This window comes from Pteronotus mesoamericanus, unplaced genomic scaffold (assembly GCF_021234165.1).
Source record: "Pteronotus mesoamericanus isolate MK-2021 breed Mesoamerican mustached bat unplaced genomic scaffold, CSHL_Meso_final scaffold_651, whole genome shotgun sequence".
NCBI lineage: Eukaryota > Metazoa > Chordata > Mammalia > Chiroptera > Mormoopidae > Pteronotus > Pteronotus mesoamericanus.
Window position 1 is genome coordinate 12,994,125 of NW_026555325.1, and position 20,453 is coordinate 13,014,577.

At 34.0% G+C, this 20,453-nt stretch overlaps 1 protein-coding gene across 3 annotated transcripts in view; it reads left to right on the forward strand.

Annotated features, from left to right (window-relative positions):
- EPC2 (enhancer of polycomb homolog 2) overlaps positions 1 to 20,453 on the forward strand; it is a 113,117-nt gene that overhangs the window by 79,552 nt on the left and 13,112 nt on the right. For 2 of the 3 annotated variants that reach the window (XR_008528212.1, XM_054562454.1), the window contains exons 4-10: positions 3,565 to 3,771; positions 10,570 to 10,718; positions 11,511 to 11,643; positions 13,798 to 13,989; positions 17,285 to 17,374; positions 18,602 to 18,747; positions 18,853 to 19,196. Coding sequence is in view for 2 of the 3 variants with exons in the window: in XM_054562454.1 (XP_054418429.1) it covers positions 3,565 to 3,771; positions 10,570 to 10,718; positions 11,511 to 11,643; positions 13,798 to 13,989; positions 17,285 to 17,374; positions 18,602 to 18,747; positions 18,853 to 19,196 (1,261 nt within the window). In the remaining variant the exon portion in view is untranslated. The remainder of the gene's footprint in view (positions 1 to 3,564; positions 3,772 to 10,569; positions 10,719 to 11,510; positions 11,644 to 13,797; positions 13,990 to 17,284; positions 17,375 to 18,601; positions 18,748 to 18,852; positions 19,197 to 20,453) is intronic. The other variant, XM_054562455.1, reaches the window with a different exon arrangement.

Consider the following 20,453-nt stretch of genomic DNA (forward strand, 5'->3'; position numbering starts at 1 on the left):
CCAAGGGTCCCTATAGTTGACGCTGTCTTTCCTAATAAACTACCAGCTGATGTCTCTCCTTTTTCTGCCACAGTTAAATTTTCAAAAGATTAGCCACCACAATCCATTTCAGTTTATAGAAATTGCATAAAGTCTGCCAGCAAGTGACCTTCTTACTGTTATCCAAGAGCCTCTTTTCAGCGTCCATCCTACTTAATATCCCTGTAGTGTTGGATGCTGTTGACCTCCACATTTCCTGATTGTTGTTGTCTTCATCTCCTCTTCCATTGCTCCTCTACATCTCATTTGTTGCTCTTCAGTATCTGTCCTGTGAATTCATTCTTATATAGTAGGCTACTGCTGCAGGCACTTCGGAGAGTGTTCTTGTGACTCTGTCCTGTATCTTACTTCACTAATACTCAGTTCTAAAATTCTTACATTGTTTTCTTATTGTTTAATTTATATTTGTCTTACTTTTCCTTTTTTGCCATATTGTAAGTTTCTTTAGGTAGTGGATTTTTCTTAAATTTTTTTTTACTTATGTTCCTCACAACCCATAACACAATGGTGGGCTGCTGGTTGGTGATTATTAACTACTTATTGCTTAATTGGCTATTTTATATATAGAAAACATTGATTTTTACATGTAATTTACTCATTTGTGTATTAAAAATGTATTTATTGAAATTGCTAGATCATGACTTTTGTTTATAAACACACTAAATGATCCTTGCCCTCATGGAGCTAGTAAGCAGTCTAGAAGAAAAAACCATATGGTAGGATAATTTTTAATCTCACCATTCCCTTCCCCCAAAGTAAGTAAATCAAGTAAATCAAACAACTCAGAGCTGCTTTAGGAATAGTAAATATACCCCAAATGCTTTGCCAGTTAAATACTGGTTCCTACTACTTTCTAGTAGACAAAGTGCTAAATGGCAGAACTTTTTCTGAGGTTCAAAAGTAGTAGAATTCTGATTTTGTAGGTTTTTAATCATGCAACATAATTTGGGACTACTTTTATCTGCAAATAGTTCTTGCCCACTCAAATCGATGGTGTCACATTGATAATGGTAATGCATTGATACTAGCTGCCTTAGAATAGCTACAGATAATTTTTACAGAATGATTAAAACCAAGGTTATTCAATAAAATAAAATTTTGCTGTATGACAACATAAAAACAGCAGTCAACTAAGAAAATACAGTTAACACTGGAAAGAAATGTCAGGATGTTTAACTGTAAATTGTGTATTGAATTCTTAAGACCTGAAATACAAAGAGGATACTTAACAACCAGGCAGGAGAATATTTCTAGCAGGAGCAAGAAGCACCAGAGAAGAAAATCTGAGGCAGCATATGGATAGGAAGCAGTGTTATTTTGATAGTATTGTTATGTAAGAAACTCACTACTGCTCTGCAGGTTGATGGAAAGAATCCAATCCTTCCCACTGTAACGTTAGGTTAAGTTTTTTATTTAATTAGTAAAGGTGGTAAAATTTTATCCAAAGCAGAATGACCAAACAACTAAAGTATGTATAGCATAACCACAGCATTATTTCCCTTGGTCCCCAGAGCACATGAGAGTGGCTAGTGATGCTTTGATGCTGTCAGCATGAGGTGGAATTCTATTAGAGCCACAAAGCTTGATTCTTACTGTACTACTGTCCTTGTAGACTTTGGAGGCATACATCACCATTCCAGAGAACTTCAACCAGCAGTGGGAAAGTGTCCTTTTAAAATTGAAGTTTGAAACCTTGATCGGGTGGGTTGGGCATTGTCCTGCAAGGTGAAAGGTCACCCATTCGGTTACAGCCAGGATACATCCCTGGGTTGTAGGGTTGGTCCCCCGTTGGAGTGCATTGGAGGAGTAGCCGAGCAATATGTCTCTCTCACATTGATATTTCTCTCTCTCTTTCCCCCTCCCCTCCCTTCTAAGAATAAATAAATTCTTTTTAAAAAATAATAAAGTTGATGTTAGTAAATAGATTCTTTTGGTTTGGTCTTTTTCCAGGCTCTGACCTGCCACTTTAAAGATTAAATTTTTCAGCTTCTCAGATGCTGTTAAGCTGACTCCACTGAGACACTGAATAAATTAAAAATGACCACCTATAATTTTAATGCACTAAATGTAACTGTGACATGAACTAAAATACTTGAGTTTTCATTGTCAGTGTATTCTCCTTCTGTGGTAACACTATCTTGGCAACCAAATTATATAAGAAATCCTCTAATGAGCCCCACTGTCATAGGACTGGAAGTCCAAATGATCATTCCATTTATTCCATGAAGTTATACCAATATAAGTCAGATCATAGGCGTAATTTATTTGGTGGGTCATGCCTTCTTCAGATGACTTCATAAGGCCCAACAGATAATTCATATGTTGATCTTATAATTTGAGTGAGAAAATTTTCCCTTCATTTCCAGGTTTCAGGGAAACATTTTTTTTTTAGGAGCTATCTCAACCTGTTTTGAAATTAATCTTAATCTCTAAAATGATACAAGTAAAAAAAAAAAATTGAGATAGTTTCACTTCATTGAAGCTTTCCAGCCCTAAAACTCCTCCATGATCTTTTTCTGAAGTTCACTGTAAATGGATTTGTATAACCCCAAATCCATTCTGCTAAAGTTGATTGTTCTATCCAGTTTTCACGAGGAACAAGGAAACAGATGTGACCAAGCAAATTTTTACAAATGTTAGTTTGAAATATGTTCCTATCATACTGGCTGCTTTGATAAAGGAGCAGATAGATCCCTGAGATACCAATGTCAGCTCCTAGAGGAACACTCTTAGGAAACTGTCACAGAGGAGACGTAACAATGTCATTAGCAGAATGAGTGTTGAGAACAAAGACTCAAGTACCTAACCGGCTTGGATAAAGGAATTGCTTTTACATGTAATTAGTACCGGAAATTCAAAATGGCGTTGAATTTTCAGGAAGCATGCTAACAGTTTGTCCTTTTACAATTTCAAAACAGACGTTATATATTTAGCTGCAATAAATTAGAGCATAGAGGTTTAGGCAAAAGTAGGTTTACAGTTATGAGTATGCCAAACAGTTTATTCTTTATCATTTTCCATACAAACAACTCTAACCCTACTTTTGCACACTCTGTATTTATCTTTTATTTTAAAGAGAGATAAAAAGAAACCTATATCTTCTAGATTCTGTTGATAAACAAAAACACAGAAAGGAGTTAGGAGTCTATTGAAAACTAGTAGATCCTCAAATGTATAGAATCATACGTAGACTATCAAAATTTTGAAGGATCTCTGAGGTCTTCTAGTATAAGATTTACCTGAGGCAAAGATTGGTTGTAGTCTTCCCAACTATAACTCATCCAGGCTTCTTAAATATTTTAACTGGTGGTACTCATTACTTCTCAAGGGAAAAAAGTAAATTTTCAGATAAAGCTCATTATTAATAAATCTTTTGTTCAATTGAATTGAATTGTGTTTTCTGCTATCATGATATCTGATCATAATTGCTAGACTTACCACATTTGTTCGATAGGTATCATTTAACTTGATTTCTCTTTTTCAAACATTGTTGTTGGTATATGTGTTTTGTTTTGTTTAATTTAGCTTGTAACACTTCAAGAAGCAAAACTGCTGCTAAATGAAGATGATTACCTTATTAAAGCGGTATATGACTACTGGGTGAGAAAACGTAAAAACTGCAGGGGGCCATCTCTCATTCCTCAGATAAAACAAGAGAAAAGAGATGGCTCTACTAACAATGATCCTTACGTTGCCTTTCGGAGGAGAACAGAGAAAATGCAAACTCGAAAGGTAATGTGCAAATTAGATTTAATTGAATATAGCTTAATTGTATTTAAGACTAGTATTTCTTTTTCTGGTAATAACTCGAATAATTTTGAATACTTTGAACATAAAGGGGTGCTGATGATATTGTTGAGCTTTATGTTAGAAATTCCGCTCTTTAATAGCTTCTATTGACCAGTTGTATCTAAATCTATGCCCTTTATATACCTACTGATCATACCATTTTAGACATGCAGTTGAAGTGATATGAGGAATTATAGGTCTTCGTGTACCTTGGAAGTTTTGATTCTTAATTAAACTATACATCCTATATATATCCTTTATTTGGGAAGCTTAAAAGCTTACAGTTCCTTTGAAACTGTTAATTAATTATGGACTTTACTGCCTCTAGCTACTAGTGGGTCATGGGAACTAGGGAAAGGTTCATTTTCAGGCCTCTTCTGCCAACAGTCATAAGTAACACAGAAGGATCTTTTTATGAGTTGTCAGTTGTGTCAGATTTCAGATTGATGAACTCATCCCCATCTGGCTTTCAGAAGCAGTGTGAGCCAGAATATTAAGAGAAAAAGGTCTCATGCTGTGGAATGATGTGGTATAGAAGAAAGCATTATTTTAGTAGTTATTCACTGCCTTCCATTTCTCATAATTAACAGTAAACCCCACACATCCTAATACATTCTCGAGCATTGTAAAATAGTAAGAACATATAAAAGTAAAAACCGTGAGGAATTATAATTGGAGACAAAACATTTTCTGTGGATTCCTGTTTTTTCTAACATTGAAAGCTTGTCCTTGTTAGCTGTTAATATAACAGCTGGGAAGCGTAACAGCTGTCAGGGATAGTATATTTAGGAGAAACTCTCCCACTGGTTAACAATCAGAGTTTATATAACTCTTTTTAGGATCTCCCAAGTGTAGATGACATTCTACACTTGGAAAACTCTAACCAAGGCTGAGTTTTCAATTTGGCATTTTAGTTCTGAGCAAAGGAAATCTAAGATATTATATGAAGATTTAGTGTCGTAGAAAAGATGAGACTGTGATAAGTTTGTAAATAGAGTAAAACTTTATAAATATAAACCATTGGACCTGAGGAAGGAAAGGTTATCTGAATGACTAAAAAATTTGAACTGCCAATTGCTTTTTAAAAGAAATGTAATTAATTTAAATATATTGCAAAACAAAGATTTAGCAATGTCTTTTGAAGGAAAAGTACTATTGGTTGACTTTTTGTGAGTAGTATGAAGTATTTAAAATTAGAAATACTTTTCACATCTAAACAATATTCTAAATGTTTAAATGTGTTTTAAAACAGGTTAAATCACTGTTTTTTAACCAGTGCATATTGAGAATTGCTCATAATGGATCCCTATGTTTAGATGCTTCGTCACTAACTAGTCCAGCTTTTTCCTGGCACTCTTGATTCCTACCCCTTCTCTTACCTGTTACTTTCATATTCCTCTGCAGGGTGGTGTATTTCTTTTCCAGTAGTCTTTTTATTCCTCTTTGTTTTTAGTTGTGGAAGGAAAGACTGTTCCCCTTCATGGCTACTATTGCTGGTTAGAAATGTTTATGTGTTTCAAATTGAGAAAGTTGGGAAAGCAGTAAACAATGAGCCCCTTACCCCCATCCCCTGGGATGTTTAGGAGGTGGGCAAGCATTGAGATATGCAAAAATGAATACAGCTAATAAAGATTCTCTGCTTCCTTTTCTAGTCCCACAAAATTGAAAACACTTGTATAGATGATGCAAACACAAAGTAAGGGACTTTTGAAATATTTGTTTGGTAGTCTAGAATTTAATTTTAATTCACCAAACTAATATTTAATTTGGGAGTGCTTACGTACTTTAGGATGTTCTTAAATAAGATAATCTTAAGGCACCAGCAAGTCTGAATGCACTGATTGGGAAGTCTTGAATCAGCATATACATTTAATGTGTTTAACCCCAGAGATGCAACTGTTAGTGTCTGTGCCTTCTCTCCCCCCTCTTTGTGGCCCAGAAGAAGCAAGACAAACAGGAGAAGAAACACTCACAGTAGTGGTTCTCAGTCTGGCTGCACATAATGATCACCTGTGAATTATCCTTGGTTACAGAAAGATCTAGTTAATTCTAAAGCGCAGCAGTTTGAGAACCATTTCCCTAGAGATTTGGCAGTAGGTCAGAACTGTATGTTACTGGAATAAGAAGAAAAGAATTGGCCCTACCTGAACAGAGACACCTGTAAGGAAGGGTAAGAGGAATGAGAGGATTTGAACTCAGGGAGTAGGGTCACCTTAAAAGCATGTAGGAAAGGTATCAGTATGAACTCATGGATTTTAATATATTGATATAGTTAGACATAGATACAAATCTGTGCACTTGTATGTGCATACATATATTACATACATATTTCCTAACTTTGTTCTCTGAGAGGGTCTAGAAGCAGTGACTCAGTAGCAATGGTCATGTTTTGCACATAGATTGTGATTTTAAATAACATTTTTCATAAAAGGAACCAGGGCTCCTTAGAAAAATGGTTGATTCCAGGTCTGAGGCTGGAAAAGTATAAACATAAACTTGGAACATTCTGCTATACCAGAAAGTAAGAATGTGATTGAAAATGGAAGCATGTTGGAGCCATGTCAGAAGGTCTCAGGAGCCAGCTTGAAGGAGGCTGGGAAAGTTTGAGTGTCTAAATGAGCATAATGGATAACCTAAAGAGTATGAGTGACATGAGTCCATACTGATATATATGGGTGGGTGAATGAGTGATTGATACACAGATAGATAAAGAGAAAGCTACACTTTTCCTTATAAATGTCAGTGGAATGATGCAGTTTGAAAATCACCATTTGGCAACCACCATAGTAATGTTTCAGGCAACATTAGAATCAATGGATACACAACTAGTGGGGGGAGATTTGATGAAAAATAAGACAAAAATTATACAGCATACTTTTTAACTAAAAAAAGGAAAAACAATAAGTTGAGTAGAGAAACCTGGCAGATGTCATCTTAACCAAGTGATCAAAGTTAACATCAGCACTCATGGGACAAATGGGTATCATTTAACTTGTGATATGGTAAGAGAAAGATATACCATATATCTTTCTGTTAGGGTCCTACTAAAAATATATAACCTAAATTTAATTGTGGAAAAACATCAAAGAAACCCAAATTGAGAAATAATTCTGTAAAAATAAGTGCTCTCTACTCTCCAAAAATAGCAAGGTCATGATCAACATAGAAAATTAGAAAACTATTTCATATTATAGGAAACATGACGACTAAATGCAGTTTTAACCCAGAATCAGATCCCAGACAGAACAAAAGAATATATTACATTTTAATGAATTTTAATTATAAAAATTACTGTGGTCCCACTTAATGCCCTTTATAGCAACAGTTATGTAAGCATATAAAAACACATGTAATAATTATATTTGTTGCTATAAGGGACATTAGTGGGACAATTGGTGAAATACAAATGAAATCTGTAAGGTAGTAGGATTACATCATGTTAATTTCCTGATTTTAATAATTTACTGCAGTTATATAAGAGAATATTGTTTTAAGAAAGTACACTTGAATGTGTTGAGAGATAAAGGGGCATTATAGCTTAAATTTTCCTCAAAAAATCTTTAAAGTACTACTGCTAATAATTTATATATGTTTATATACGTATGTGTATATGTATCTTAGTTCATTAGGGCTACTGTAATAAAAATATAATAGACTGGATGGCGGAGTGGCTTAAACAACAAACATTTATTTCTCACAGTTTTGGAGGCTAGGAGGTCTGAAGTTCAGGTACCAGCAGATTTGGTGTCTGGTGAGGGCCTGCTTCCTGGTTCATGAATGGTCATCTTGCTGTGCCCTCAGGTGGTAGAAGGGGCAAGAGAGTTCTCTGGGTTCTCCTTTATAACAGCGCTTGTGGGAGGGACTCTTCAGGTCCCGGGTTTCAGCACCAGCTGAGGCAGGAGCTTAAGCCCTGATCGTGCAGAGCCTGTCCCAGGATTGTCATGGGTGGAGGCAAACAAAATGAATTGTCCCAGAAAACTTGTCTGTTTGCCAGGAGAGGGGAAAGGTCTCTTCCCTCTAGTGGAGAAGCCAGCTGAGCCCCTTTTTCCAAAGGCTTTTATTGAAAAAGTTACCAGTGGGGTTAGGTAATAGGAATGTACAGGTGATCTCATTACATCATTATATTAATGTTCACAGAGAATAGATGATGTTGAGGAAAACAAATGGCAGAAACACCGATTTACATGGGTCTAAAATGAGATGAGTAAACATGAGGGCATAAACATAAGGACGCCAAGGGGTTTAGGGTCAGGGTCTGTGAATAATGTACATTTCTTTCCCAGCATGAGCTGGTTATCATAGCTTTTGAGGGGAGAACAAAACATGCTTTAAAGAATTTACTTCTAGGCCTGATTTTCCCTGGGAACCACCAGATCTAGTTTAGGACTGTCTCCAGGGTTGTTTCAAGCCTGAGCCAGGCAGGGGGAAGAGCAAGGTAACCAGGAAATAGGGACATTTCTTTCAGATAGAATGAGGACCCTGGCCATATCAAAGCCCAAGGTGAGGGGTACAGGTCTTTTTGCCCTTTCTCCATGTCCCCAAGTTTTTCCCTGATGCCCATGTGGCTGTGCCTTTCTTAGGTTGCCCCTTCCGTCAAGGGGCCTTACCTGTCATGGACTAACCAGCCATCCTTCAGGGCCAAGCAGGGAGATGAGAGACAGGTTTTGTGTCCTCAGTGGCCTATTTTCCCAAGGCCTCCTTGATTACTTCCAGCCTTGGGGCCCTCTCGCTTGTCAATGAGGCTACACTTCCTCAACCCAGATAGGGCATTTCCCAACACACACTAATCCATTCCTAGATCCACACTGGTAACCTAATCACCTTCCAAAAGATCCCACCTCCACATACCATTACATTGGGGAGGTTAGAATTTCGACATAGGAAGTTTCAGGAGACACAAGTATACAGTCCATAACAATGTGCATGTACATAAATATATAACATGTGCATGTATATGTATATTTACAGGGTGGGGCAAAAGGTTTACAGTTTGTATGGAAAACAATACAGTATTAATAAATAATAATAAAAATAAACTGTTTTGTTGTCTCAGTTGTAAACCTACTCTTGCCCCACCCTGTATACATAGAGATAAAGCAACTGAAAATATTAACATTTGGGCAACCTGGATGATGATATATGGAAATTCTTTATACTATGTATCTTTTTTTTATAAATCTGAAATTATTTCAAAATAAAAAGTAAAAAGAAAAGATTGGGCTGGGTAAAGAAAAAAATAGGAAAAGGTGGTTATTTGGGCATAAAGAGAGCATGAAATGAATGAATAAAACAGGGCAGAGAAGTACGTAATCCAGGAGGAACTTAGTGAAGAGGGAAGCAAGATGAAGGATCTGGTACTCTTTTCAGTGTTCAGCTGGCTTGTAGCCTTGTATTATTTTTATATTTTGAATTTATATGTCTCTCATTCTTATAAGACTTTAAGCTTTCTGAGGATGGGGGACATGCTCAATATCCTGCACAGAGTGGATACTTTAATGTTTGCTCTTGGTAACGTTAATTTTTTTTCAGTTGGAGGGTATTATTGCTGCCTGTTTACCAAAAAAAATGCTTAAAATTATGCTTTAGATTTTACCTTTTGTCACATAGTATGAAGGGAAAAAAGATAAATTTCCTCTTGAAAGAGGATGACTTACTAACATAAGGTTTCTTAATAGTTGCTATTCAGCACCTTGATGGGACTTAGTTTAGGTGATGTTTTGTAGGTGCTGATTAATTTTCAAATACAAGAAACTATATACAAAAGGAAAAAAGAGTAAAACTTTGATGTTTTCTCAAGTTTTATTTTTTTAATCCTCCAATACAAACCTGGCTTTCTTCCGGTTCCTTTTAATGTCATACTGTGTTAGTAAGGATGGAGAGATTGCGGAAGTGTGCAGTCTGTCTGGACATGTAGAATGAGGGATGGTAATGGTCCATTTTAAAACAAATAGTGCCTTGCCTAATATAAAGCAAGTATTCTGTGGCTATTTAATTGAATGAAATATTTTATATTAACAGTAATTTTTGTATGCAAATTGATGCTGCTAATTTCAACTGAGCCTTCCCTGGTTATTAAACAGGACTGTCACTCTTAAGTTGGTTCAGATTCCTTCTACAAATCAGAGTAGAAATTTCTGAACAATACTCTGAAACTCAGAATTTTCACTAACTCACTTTTCTACTCTGCAGTGAGGTATTACTACACTAAATCATGACAATCTCATTCCTTGAGGTGCTTTAGTTCCCAATTTTTTATATCTGAGTTTCTGAAGTGAAGCTTTGCTTCCTATTGTGCATGTTCTCATTGTATATAGAACCTAGAAACCCATTTTAGCTATTTTTAGGTAACTTCGATTTGACAGAACTGTTTCTCTCTGTCATTGGAAAATACCTTGCTAAAATATGAATGGACTGCGTTTCCTGATTTACTCACTAGGTTTTGTTTCAGGCAGACTTTTACAAATTTGGTTACATTGGAATTATCCCTTCTATGTCATTCTATCTTTTCAGTTGCTGGCAACATTTTTCCTGAAAATTTATTGAAAGATATTTACTAATATTTTCAGAGTTAGTTTTCTTTAATGTAGTCGTTGTTTAGGTGATTTTTTTACATTCAACATTTTTAATATTTTGCTTTTATACAGTGAGTTTGGATCTGATAAGATTTTGTTGAATGAAGCTGGAAATGTGGATAATTGGAGTAATTGTTTATTCTTCTTAAATTGTCATTATTTTCAATAGAATCGTAAGAATGATGAAGCCTCTTATGAAAAGATGTTGAAACTGAGACGAGAGTTTAGTAGAGCCATAACAATTTTGGAAATGATAAAGAGAAGAGAGAAAACAAAAAGAGAATTATTGCACTTAACCTTAGAAGTTGTGGAAAAAAGGTAACATTGCTACAATTACATACTAGTGGCAGCTTTAGCCAAATGATGGGCAAAATATAACCAGATGAGAGAGATATTTTTTGGTAAATTTAAAGCGATTGAAATTGATTCTCTAACAAAAGTTTTTTGGTTTAAGAATTGTGGTTACAATTTTTTTTAAGCAGATTGTTATAATTTGGAGTGCAAATTTGGAGGATATTTTTGTGTGTAGTATAGATCATCTAATACACTTAAATTTTTCTTGTTTTTTGCAGAACTGTTAAATTGTATTTAGAAAAGAACCTAGATATCATTTTATCCAATTTTCTTTATTAAAATTTCTATTAATCAAAGTTTGAGGGAAATGAATGTTTAATTGATTATTTTTTTCTGATTAGGTAGAAAACGTTTTTTCATTTCAATGTATTTTGAAAATGTGTTCTCTAAAGTAATAGTCATTTTTCTGCATAATTAGACTGTACTAAACATAACAGAATTTTATTGATTCCTGAAGTTAGCATTCTAAACATCATGTCCCAGTGTTTCAAAATGTAAAATATACAAGAAATTCATCTTCTGTGTACCTTAGAGATTTTGGGGGAGGGAGGGTTTTGTTTGTTTTGGTTTGGTTTGTTTTGTTTATTAAATCTCAGATATGAGCTGCTTTATTCCTGCAAGTCTTCTCTTTTAAGAAGAATCTAATCACTGGGTTTATTTGATTAGTTGTGTTCCAATTAATTGAGGTGTCATTGTTTTTTCTTCTTTATTTTTAAACTGTGCAACACTTTTTTTACATTTTATTACCTTTTCAAGATACCATTTGGGAGATTATGGTGGTGAAATCCTTAATGAAGTGAAAATCAATCGATCAGAGAAAGAGTTATATGCCACTCCAGCAGCTCTTCATAATGGAAATCATCACAAAGTCCAAGAATGTAAAACTAAGGTGAATATCTTCTGGGAAGAAGCATGTATAGTAATATCGATCTCACATTTTTGGTTGCTGAAGTTGTCTTATTAGAGCTGGGTTAAAGAAGAAAGTAATTAATAGGTATTTAGTTCTTACTGTTTGCCAACACTTTACTGGGAATTTTACGTACATATGACTCAATCCTTTGAGATAGATTTTATTTCTGTGTGACTACTAGATCAAATAGCTAATAAGTGACAGATTCAAGGTTTGAGTCCAGGTCTAACACCAAAGATGATGATGTGCTTTGCACTGTGCATGCTGCTTCTGTAGAGAATAAGGTTAAAGTTTAGTTATTACTGCTAGCCTTAACAAATCCTGCATCATACTGACAGGGATCAAAATCTAAAATAAAAGCTTTCTTCACTGAGACTATTGAAAGTTATTCTTGTCGTCATCATTGCCAAATCAGCAGTTATCCATTGCTATCTACTCTTTGTGATTTGAAAAAGTCCTCTTCTAGCTTACAGTTTCTTCCTAGTGATAAGTCAGATACAACAATTACTTTAGTCTCTTAGACTAAAGAATTTTATTTATTCAGTATTCACTCGGCACATTAATTATTCAATAGATATATAAAAATTAGTAAGACTTTCAATTTTAGGAGCTTAGATTTAAATAAGAAACAGGTATTAATGAAGCATTGGACCATATAGAGCTTTACTGTGTATCAAGATATAAAAGTGACTTAGGGTGTTTGTGGAAAATTCATCTTTAAAAAATGTACACAATCCTCATTTTTCATGGGTTCATTCTTAAAGGTCAAGGAAGAATGTGGAGCAGGAAAACTCCTTTACTCAACTCATGTCAGTTCAAACACCAGAGTTCTTTCTTATTAATCACAGGCATCTAGCCCACCTACCTGATTCCCTTTAAATTACACTTGCCTCTATAGCCACAATGTAATCAATGCAATAAATGTCATTTTCCAAGTCATTTTTAAAATCCATTTTTTATAAATCAGTGCTTTTCCTAGCTATGTGATTGGTAGGCATAGAATATGAAAATCTCAACCCAAAATTACTGACAGAATTAGCCTTTATTATATACTGATTTTTTTTTTTTTTTAGATCATCTCTAAGAATAAACACCCAGTCTGTTTAAACCCTACTTTTAGAAATATGGTTGCATCCATTTTTGCATCCATATTACACATAGTTAACTATATTCACTTTGTGGCACATCCCACCTTAAAATATAGGTAGTTTCTAAGAAGTTCAGGTTTTCTTTTTGGTGTTGTAACTGTACACATTATATGAAACAGTTATATCTCACTAAATAATTTGGCATTTAAGCAACATTTTCATTGAATGTACCATTTTGACCCTAAAGTTGTTTTAACAAAAATCTGGACTACCTGGGAAAATATACAACTTAAATATTTTTACACTTTTCATATTGCTTGGACATTGGTGCTTAGAACAGTCATTTCAGACTTTTTTAAGTGGTAGGTCCCCTTTATAAAAGGAATGTCGATATATTAAAAAAGAAACAGAGCTGTTCTGTTGAGGAGGAGCATTGAGGGGTGGGAGGGCGAGGTGGAAACCCACTGTATCAGCCAGTCTTTCTGCCTGATGGTCTCTGAAGTACCAACACAGCTCTGGAGTACTTGAGAACAGTTGGATTATTGCTCAACTGAGGCAATAATTATACACTCCAAAAAGTGAAGTTTTTTTTCTAGTTAATAAGCTTTTTTCTTCAAAAAATTTGACATTTTTTAAAAGTCAGAAATAAGAGTAGTAACAAATTAATGAATTCATAATCTAGTTCAAGTTATTTTAAAAATAAAAAGTCATTAATTTTCATCATTAGTGCAGAGATTTAAAATTAAAATTGAATTTAAATACTTCTTAAATGCCAGATTGCATAATAGAGCAATTAAAAAAATCACTAACAAGTATTAATAACAATATATAAAGCAAATTTAATACCATAATTATTTTTTATCATAACTTACAGAAAGTAAAACATTTAAAAATTTATGATCACATAAGTTTTGCATAATAAAAACAGTAAATAAAATTACCTCCTGGGTAAAAATGTATGTTTTTCAAAGAGCAGTATAGTTTTTCATGATTTCTAAAATGATTTTCATTTCTTCCTTTGGGGGGAAAATCGTCATGTAAACAGCACCCTCATCATTTGTCTTTGAAAGAAGAGGCTTCTGATGTGGTTCGTCAAAAGAAGAAGTACCCAAAGAAGCCTAAAGCAGAGGCTTTGATAACATCTCAGCAACCCACTCCTGAGACATTGCCTGTGATCAATAAGAGTGACATTAAGCAATATGACTTTCACAGCTCAGATGAAGATGAATTTCCACAGGTGCTTGTTTTAAAACTATTTTAAAAACATTTCCTTCTAGTCTTTTATATTGCTATATTTTAAAACATAATTGACATCTTTAGAGTTTTGGTTCTTGTTTTCTTCACCTAATGATTGTAGCATAAACATTGCCACATTTATCTAGCCACTGAAATGGTATTTATTTCTTGTTATTTTCTGTCAGTAGGATAGAATTTATTCTATTATGAAGAATTTGGGTGTTTTTCAGTTTTCCCTTTTATAAAAATGAGTATCTATCTTTTTCCTCTATTTAAAAGAGATTATTAGTAATGGAATTAGTGGTCCAAAGATTATTTATGCTTTAAGATATTTAATACGTAGCTGTAAATATTCACCAAGAGTAATTCCATTTTTACCATAGTCTGCCAGTGTTGCATTTTACAAATTTAATGCTAATTTTGCTAATTTGTTTGGCAATAACTATGGATTATAAACAAGATTTAAAAGAACTAGTTCAAATTTTAACTTGTGAAGATAATTCTTTGGTTTTATAGAAAATTGTTAGTAATTAAAATCTTTATTTTACTTTCATAAATTCTGTTTCTAAAACAAGACCTTTATATATTAAAGGATCACTTTTTTGAAAAAATTAGCACCTGATCGGGCAATATCCTCTTCTTTTTTCTTTTCTTTTCTATATGGTACAGACAACCTAAAGAGACTGCCATAACAAATGAGCTTTATCAAATTTTAGCATTCTGACTTACTTGCTTTAAAAAAGAAATGTTTTCTAAAAACCAACATCATAGCTATGTTTGGAAGCAAGACTGCTTACAAAATCCTTTTTTGTAACTATTTAAAATCTAGAATTGACATAAAATGTGTCCTTCAGCTAGATAATATATTTTTACTCTTTTGTCACTGATTTAGTTTTTTACCTCAGATAATATTTTAGCATTCATGTGTATTGTAACCAGTGCACAAAGATGTGTTTAATTTAGGATGCTCTTGAAAAGTACTTAGGGGATCATCCAATTAGACGTAGGCCAGAGCTTTAAATAATCATGAAACATTAATTAAATGACCGTTTTGAAAGAATAAAGGAAATAATGACCTCACAAATATAGTTTTTCAGGTAAAAAGTGTAGGGAAGGGCTCTAGGCAGAGAAAATAGCATATTAGGGAGAACTGCTAGCAATTTGGCATTGCTGGAACGTAAAACAATAAAAGGAAGAAAAGGTGAATAAAATGATGCCTGAAGTACTACCCAGGTAGCACGTGGTCTCTATCTACGTTACACATATTGGGAAATTATTGAAGAATTTTAAGTCAGAATGTGACATGGTAGATAAATACATATATAATAGCCTTATATTGGTAATATTAAAGAGACCCTATAATGTTTTACTATACATTCCCTTTAAGAATGATATCATGGGGATACTATGACCTATAGAAACTTTTTTCTTATTGCTAGAATCAGTCTATCCACCCTGATAGTGAGGCACACTCACACTCAACATACTGTACTAGTCATATATTCCTCATGCGTTAGGATACCTTCATTTCTTTTCTAAATTCTTACGTTTATTCATATAGTCCACAGCTGTCATCACCACAAGAAAATTGCATTTTGAAACCTTTAGATTCCTCTAAGTTCTTGTACTAGGTCATTGACAACCCTCAGTAATTTTTATAATGGTATCCCCATGTTGCTAAAGTATGTATTTACCTGGAGTTGGACAGTATTCCATGAGGCAGTTATTTAGAATGTGGCTCTTATAAAATCAAGATTTTACTGATAAAAACATCAGTAAAATAATCATATGCTGCTTCTTTGTTCAATAAGCAAGTAAAAAAGAAGCCTTAAGAGAACAGACATTTTAACCAGACTTATCCAGTGGGTTTGCAGCAGAGCAGAACGGAAAACCCTTGATCTTGCTTCTGGTTTTCCTAAAATGGCTCTCTCCCTATGTCTCAGACTAAATCCTGAAATTCACTCCTAGGGAATGGTGGTTGGGAGGAAGGAGTGGTATACTTTTGCAAAGAATTTCTAAGACATTGTGATACTTCCTATGTGTATTTTAGAAGAGGTAGATGATTTGCAAAGGAACCAAAGTATAAATTCACATTTGGGATTTCCTTTCAAGTTTTAGGTTTAGGGCTTGGTTCCCTGTGAAGAAGAGTCAGCCCTAGTTTACTGTTTCTGTGTCTCCCCCATAGGGCTGGTGGAGGTATATTGGAACCTCAAACAAATGCCTTTCTCCCCTGGATGACCCTGCTCAGTGGTAATTACCACAGTTTGGAAATAATGTGGAGAAAACATTTTTTCCTCTCAAAATAGGAAGAGAGGGATTTGTGAGGTTCAAAAATTTGCAAGTAAATATGTATGAGCCAGCGTTGTCAGAAAAAGATATACTCCAAAGTGAAATTGCGAGACAACTGAAACTTAAGTACAAAACTTTTTTTTTTTTTAACCATTATGGGTAGAAATTTGTCTAAACCACATAATTTCCCTGCCATATCAGAATATATTTATATATCATATAACTGGTTTTGGATGACATTGATAAAGTGTGTTGTGTAATGTATGGGTGCTGCCCTCAGGGTCCACTCAGATTATGTAAGGATTTGACCTGATATCATAAGGTGCCAGGCAGAATGCTTTTTAATGTACGACCAGTCTTCGTTTACCTTTTTGCTGTCAAGTTGTGGGTTTTTCATTTCTCTCTGCAACCAGTCTGCCTTTAAGCAAGTCTTCTTTCTTCTTCTAATGTTCTGCTTCTGATTTGCCAAGTTTAAAAAGTGATTTTTAAAAAATGAGGGGCGAAATAAGGGACTCTCCTTTGAGTAAAATGTATATGGCCTTTATGGCTTTGGGGTGGGGGCTATTTATAAGCTTTTCTTTCTATTTCCCAGCTTTTGCCTTTATTACCAAGAGATAAAGCTATTGGATAAAAACATACCTACCTATAAGTAAAGCATAATTATTGTAACAAAGTATTTATGGCCACATACATTATTTACAAAATATAAGTGGGACATATAAAAACTGTACTAATTTTTCTTAAGTCTATAGTGCTTACATGTTCAGAAGCACATAAGGAATACCATGTGAACTTACCTGCAAGAACTAATCTATTAAAAAGAATCACTTTTTAACCATAGAAAAGTTTTGCTATTCTTTAAATGTGTTAGGAAATCTACTGCCTACTGTATATAATATAGGCGTGATTTACTGTTGCTCACCGATTCTAATTTTAGACCATTACAAAGATTTACCTATTGACTTTTGATGACTCCTAAATAGACTGTCTCATTCCTCATTTTTCAGGTGCCATCCCCAGTATCAGAACCTGAAGAAGAAAATGATCCTGATGGTCCCTGTGCTTTCAGGAGGCGAGCAGGATGCCAGTATTATGCTGTAAGAACTTTATTTTTTGTGATGTTTTTGTGAACTGGAATTAACAGGTAACTTTTGTCAAGGTGACTTAGTCTTGATCTAAAAGTGGGAAATCCGTCAGTATTTTTAATTTAATATTCCCTATGCAGATACCAGTAAAAGATGCTCAAAGGTACTGAGTTCTTTCAAAGGATATCAGAATCCTTCACTTGGAATTTGATGACTCATATTTTAGAGACCTAGTCTCACTTTGGGCTTTGGCTAATAGCTCAGCATTTACAGAAATTACTCAGTGTCATGGCTAGCATTAGGTAAGCCCAGAATCTGTAATTGAACCTTTGATGACTGCAAAGTGTTTATTGAAATTTACTATTAAGCAAGCCCATATTGTGCATCCATATCCAGTAAGTATGAAAAATAAATCATTTTTAAACTTTCCTCATGGTAATATTTTGTCTAGTCATTATGTTCATAACTTTTTGACACACCTAGAAATTACCTTGTGCTGTTGAGTCAAGTTTTGGTGCAGCATAATATCAAGGAATGACCCCCATTCGCAAATGTTTGGGTTTTCAGATGAAGTATAAGTATTATAGAGTTACAAGGATGACTTTCATATGTGGCTTGTGGACACCATTCGTCTTGTTGCACTATGGTAAACATACAACTTTTTCAGGGTGTGTGTTTGTATTTAATGTAGAAGAGGTAAGGAGGTGTTTACAAGTCGTGCTGATGATAGAAGCAGGAAATTATTATGAAAAGGGCAAAAGTGGTAAAACACAAAAAAGCAGAACAGTAAAAGGAATGAGAAGGCAAGGAAATGGACTGTATGTTCTTACAAGCAAAGAGGAAGTGTCAACTTGACCCATGCTTAAAGTGCAATTTTTGGTCCAGAAAAAAATTTCCTCTGGTTTATCCCAAGAGGAAACTTATAAATTACTAATCTCACTCTTTTTTTTTAATAAAAATTTTAAAAGCCATTTTTATTCTTTAAAGATATTTTTCTTTTTAAAATACACCCTAAATATGTTTATATTTATAAACTAAATTCAGTTTGAGTTAGTTTGGTGAGTGAATTTTTTATTCAATTTTATAAAATTGGACCTGGTTAATAGTACTTAAACCCCAATTTTATAGTTTGTAGCTAAATTCTAATTGTTCTAATGCTGTAGTTACTTTTTAATACAGTTTAGCTTTCTTCATTTCAGATTTACTCCATGAGTTTTAATTCTTTTTCTTGCTTTGCAGCCTCGTTTGGACCAAGTTAACCATTCATTTGAAAATTCGGAATTGACAGATTTGGATAAGTTGAGATATAGGCATTGCCTTACAACACTCACAGTCCCAAGAAGATGTATAGGATTTGCAAGGAGGCGAATTGGCAGAGGTGGAAGGTAAACTATTTATTTTGACCTGGATTTTGTTCACAAGCTGGAAATAAAGGTATAGGAAAATGTTAAGTACTTCTAGATAATATTTGGGTTTATATTGCTTTTCAGGGTCATAATGGACCGAATATCCACAGAACATGACCCAGTCCTGAAACAGATAGACCCTGAAATGCTGAATGGTTTTTCAAGCTCTTCCCAAACTATAGACTTTTCTTCTAATTTCTCTCGGACCAATCCTTCCAGTAAACATTGTGAAAATAGACTGTCCCTTTCTGAAATATTAAGCAATATCAGATCATGTCGACTACAGTGTTTCCAGCCAAGGCTACTAAATGTACAGGACAGTGATAGTGAAGAATGTACCTCAAGAAAACCAGGGCAGACTGTGAACAATAAAAGAGTTTCTGCAGCATCTGTAGCTTTATTGAATACCAGCAAGAATGGCATATCAGGTAAGCCGTCGCTTTGTCGAAGTTATATCCTGCTGTTCTTTTCTCCTTAATTTTCATTATCTACTCCATAAATTCACAGGGTAAATTTTGAAGGTTTATTTTCATAATCCCACTGAAGACAGCATATTTTACCTAACCTACTACATTTTTTTCCAGCCTAAGAAACTAAACCTAATTTTTGTGGTTTGCATTTTAACCAAAATGTCCTGATACTTATAAAACTACCGATGTATGTTTTGAATGTGTGTGCCAGCTGTGGTGAACATGTTAGCAGAATGCGTAGGGATCCCTGTGGGCAAAGTGGTTATAAGCTGCAACCAGACCATCATTGCACAATACTGTCTGCTTTGATTAAAGAAAATTTTTACTTGTAAGTATAAGCTTTGCTTAAAAATAGGCATTGCTATTCAAGAGTACCACTGAAAGCTTTTTTCTGACAAAAGTTACTTTAAGAGAGGCTTTCTATGAATAGTTACAATTTTTATCTGATAACTTACATTTCTGAGTTTGGAAAGTTATTTTTTATTTTAAGAGACATCGTACCTAAAAAAATGTAATATTTTTATGACATGTACATTGTAAATAATATATAATTTCTAGAGAATCTTAAATGTAATTTTGATTTTTTTTCCTTCTGTGGATAGCTTCTCTTGCATAATCACATGTATACAAGTATGTATAATTTATAAATGTCTTTATAATGTCTTTGTCTTTGGATATCATGAATTATTTGGTATGTATCCAGAGATAAAAACTAGATGTGACTTGACTTATACTGTTGATATCCTGTCTTTCTATAATAGGTATCTATTTCTAAATTATTTCCTGGGGTGTACATTTTAGTATGCGAAATTAGGTTAGACTTCTTTAAAAGGGCAAAAATGGTAAAACACAAAAAGCATTTTGGCTTGAAATTTGGTCTCAGTAATGTTCAATTTTTTAGTTACTGAACTTCTTATTTTCAAATGTGACCTAGACATTTATCTGTTTAAAGGTTGTAATGGGAAGTTGGATTCGTTTTAATGATTGGAAATTGGGCATATCATTTCTTTAAATTAGATGGTTAATTATCTTCTAAATGAACTTAGGAAGAAAAATAGCATCCCATTTTATAAAGTTCATGAATCTGATGTCTAATGAGCTTTTGAAGCTAAACTGAAAAAATACCTAGTTTGACTTTGAGGTGGCAAGATTCTAAGAAATCTAAAAGATAGTAGGAAGTTGATGAATATTAGGTCAGATCTTTTTTTCAGCCAA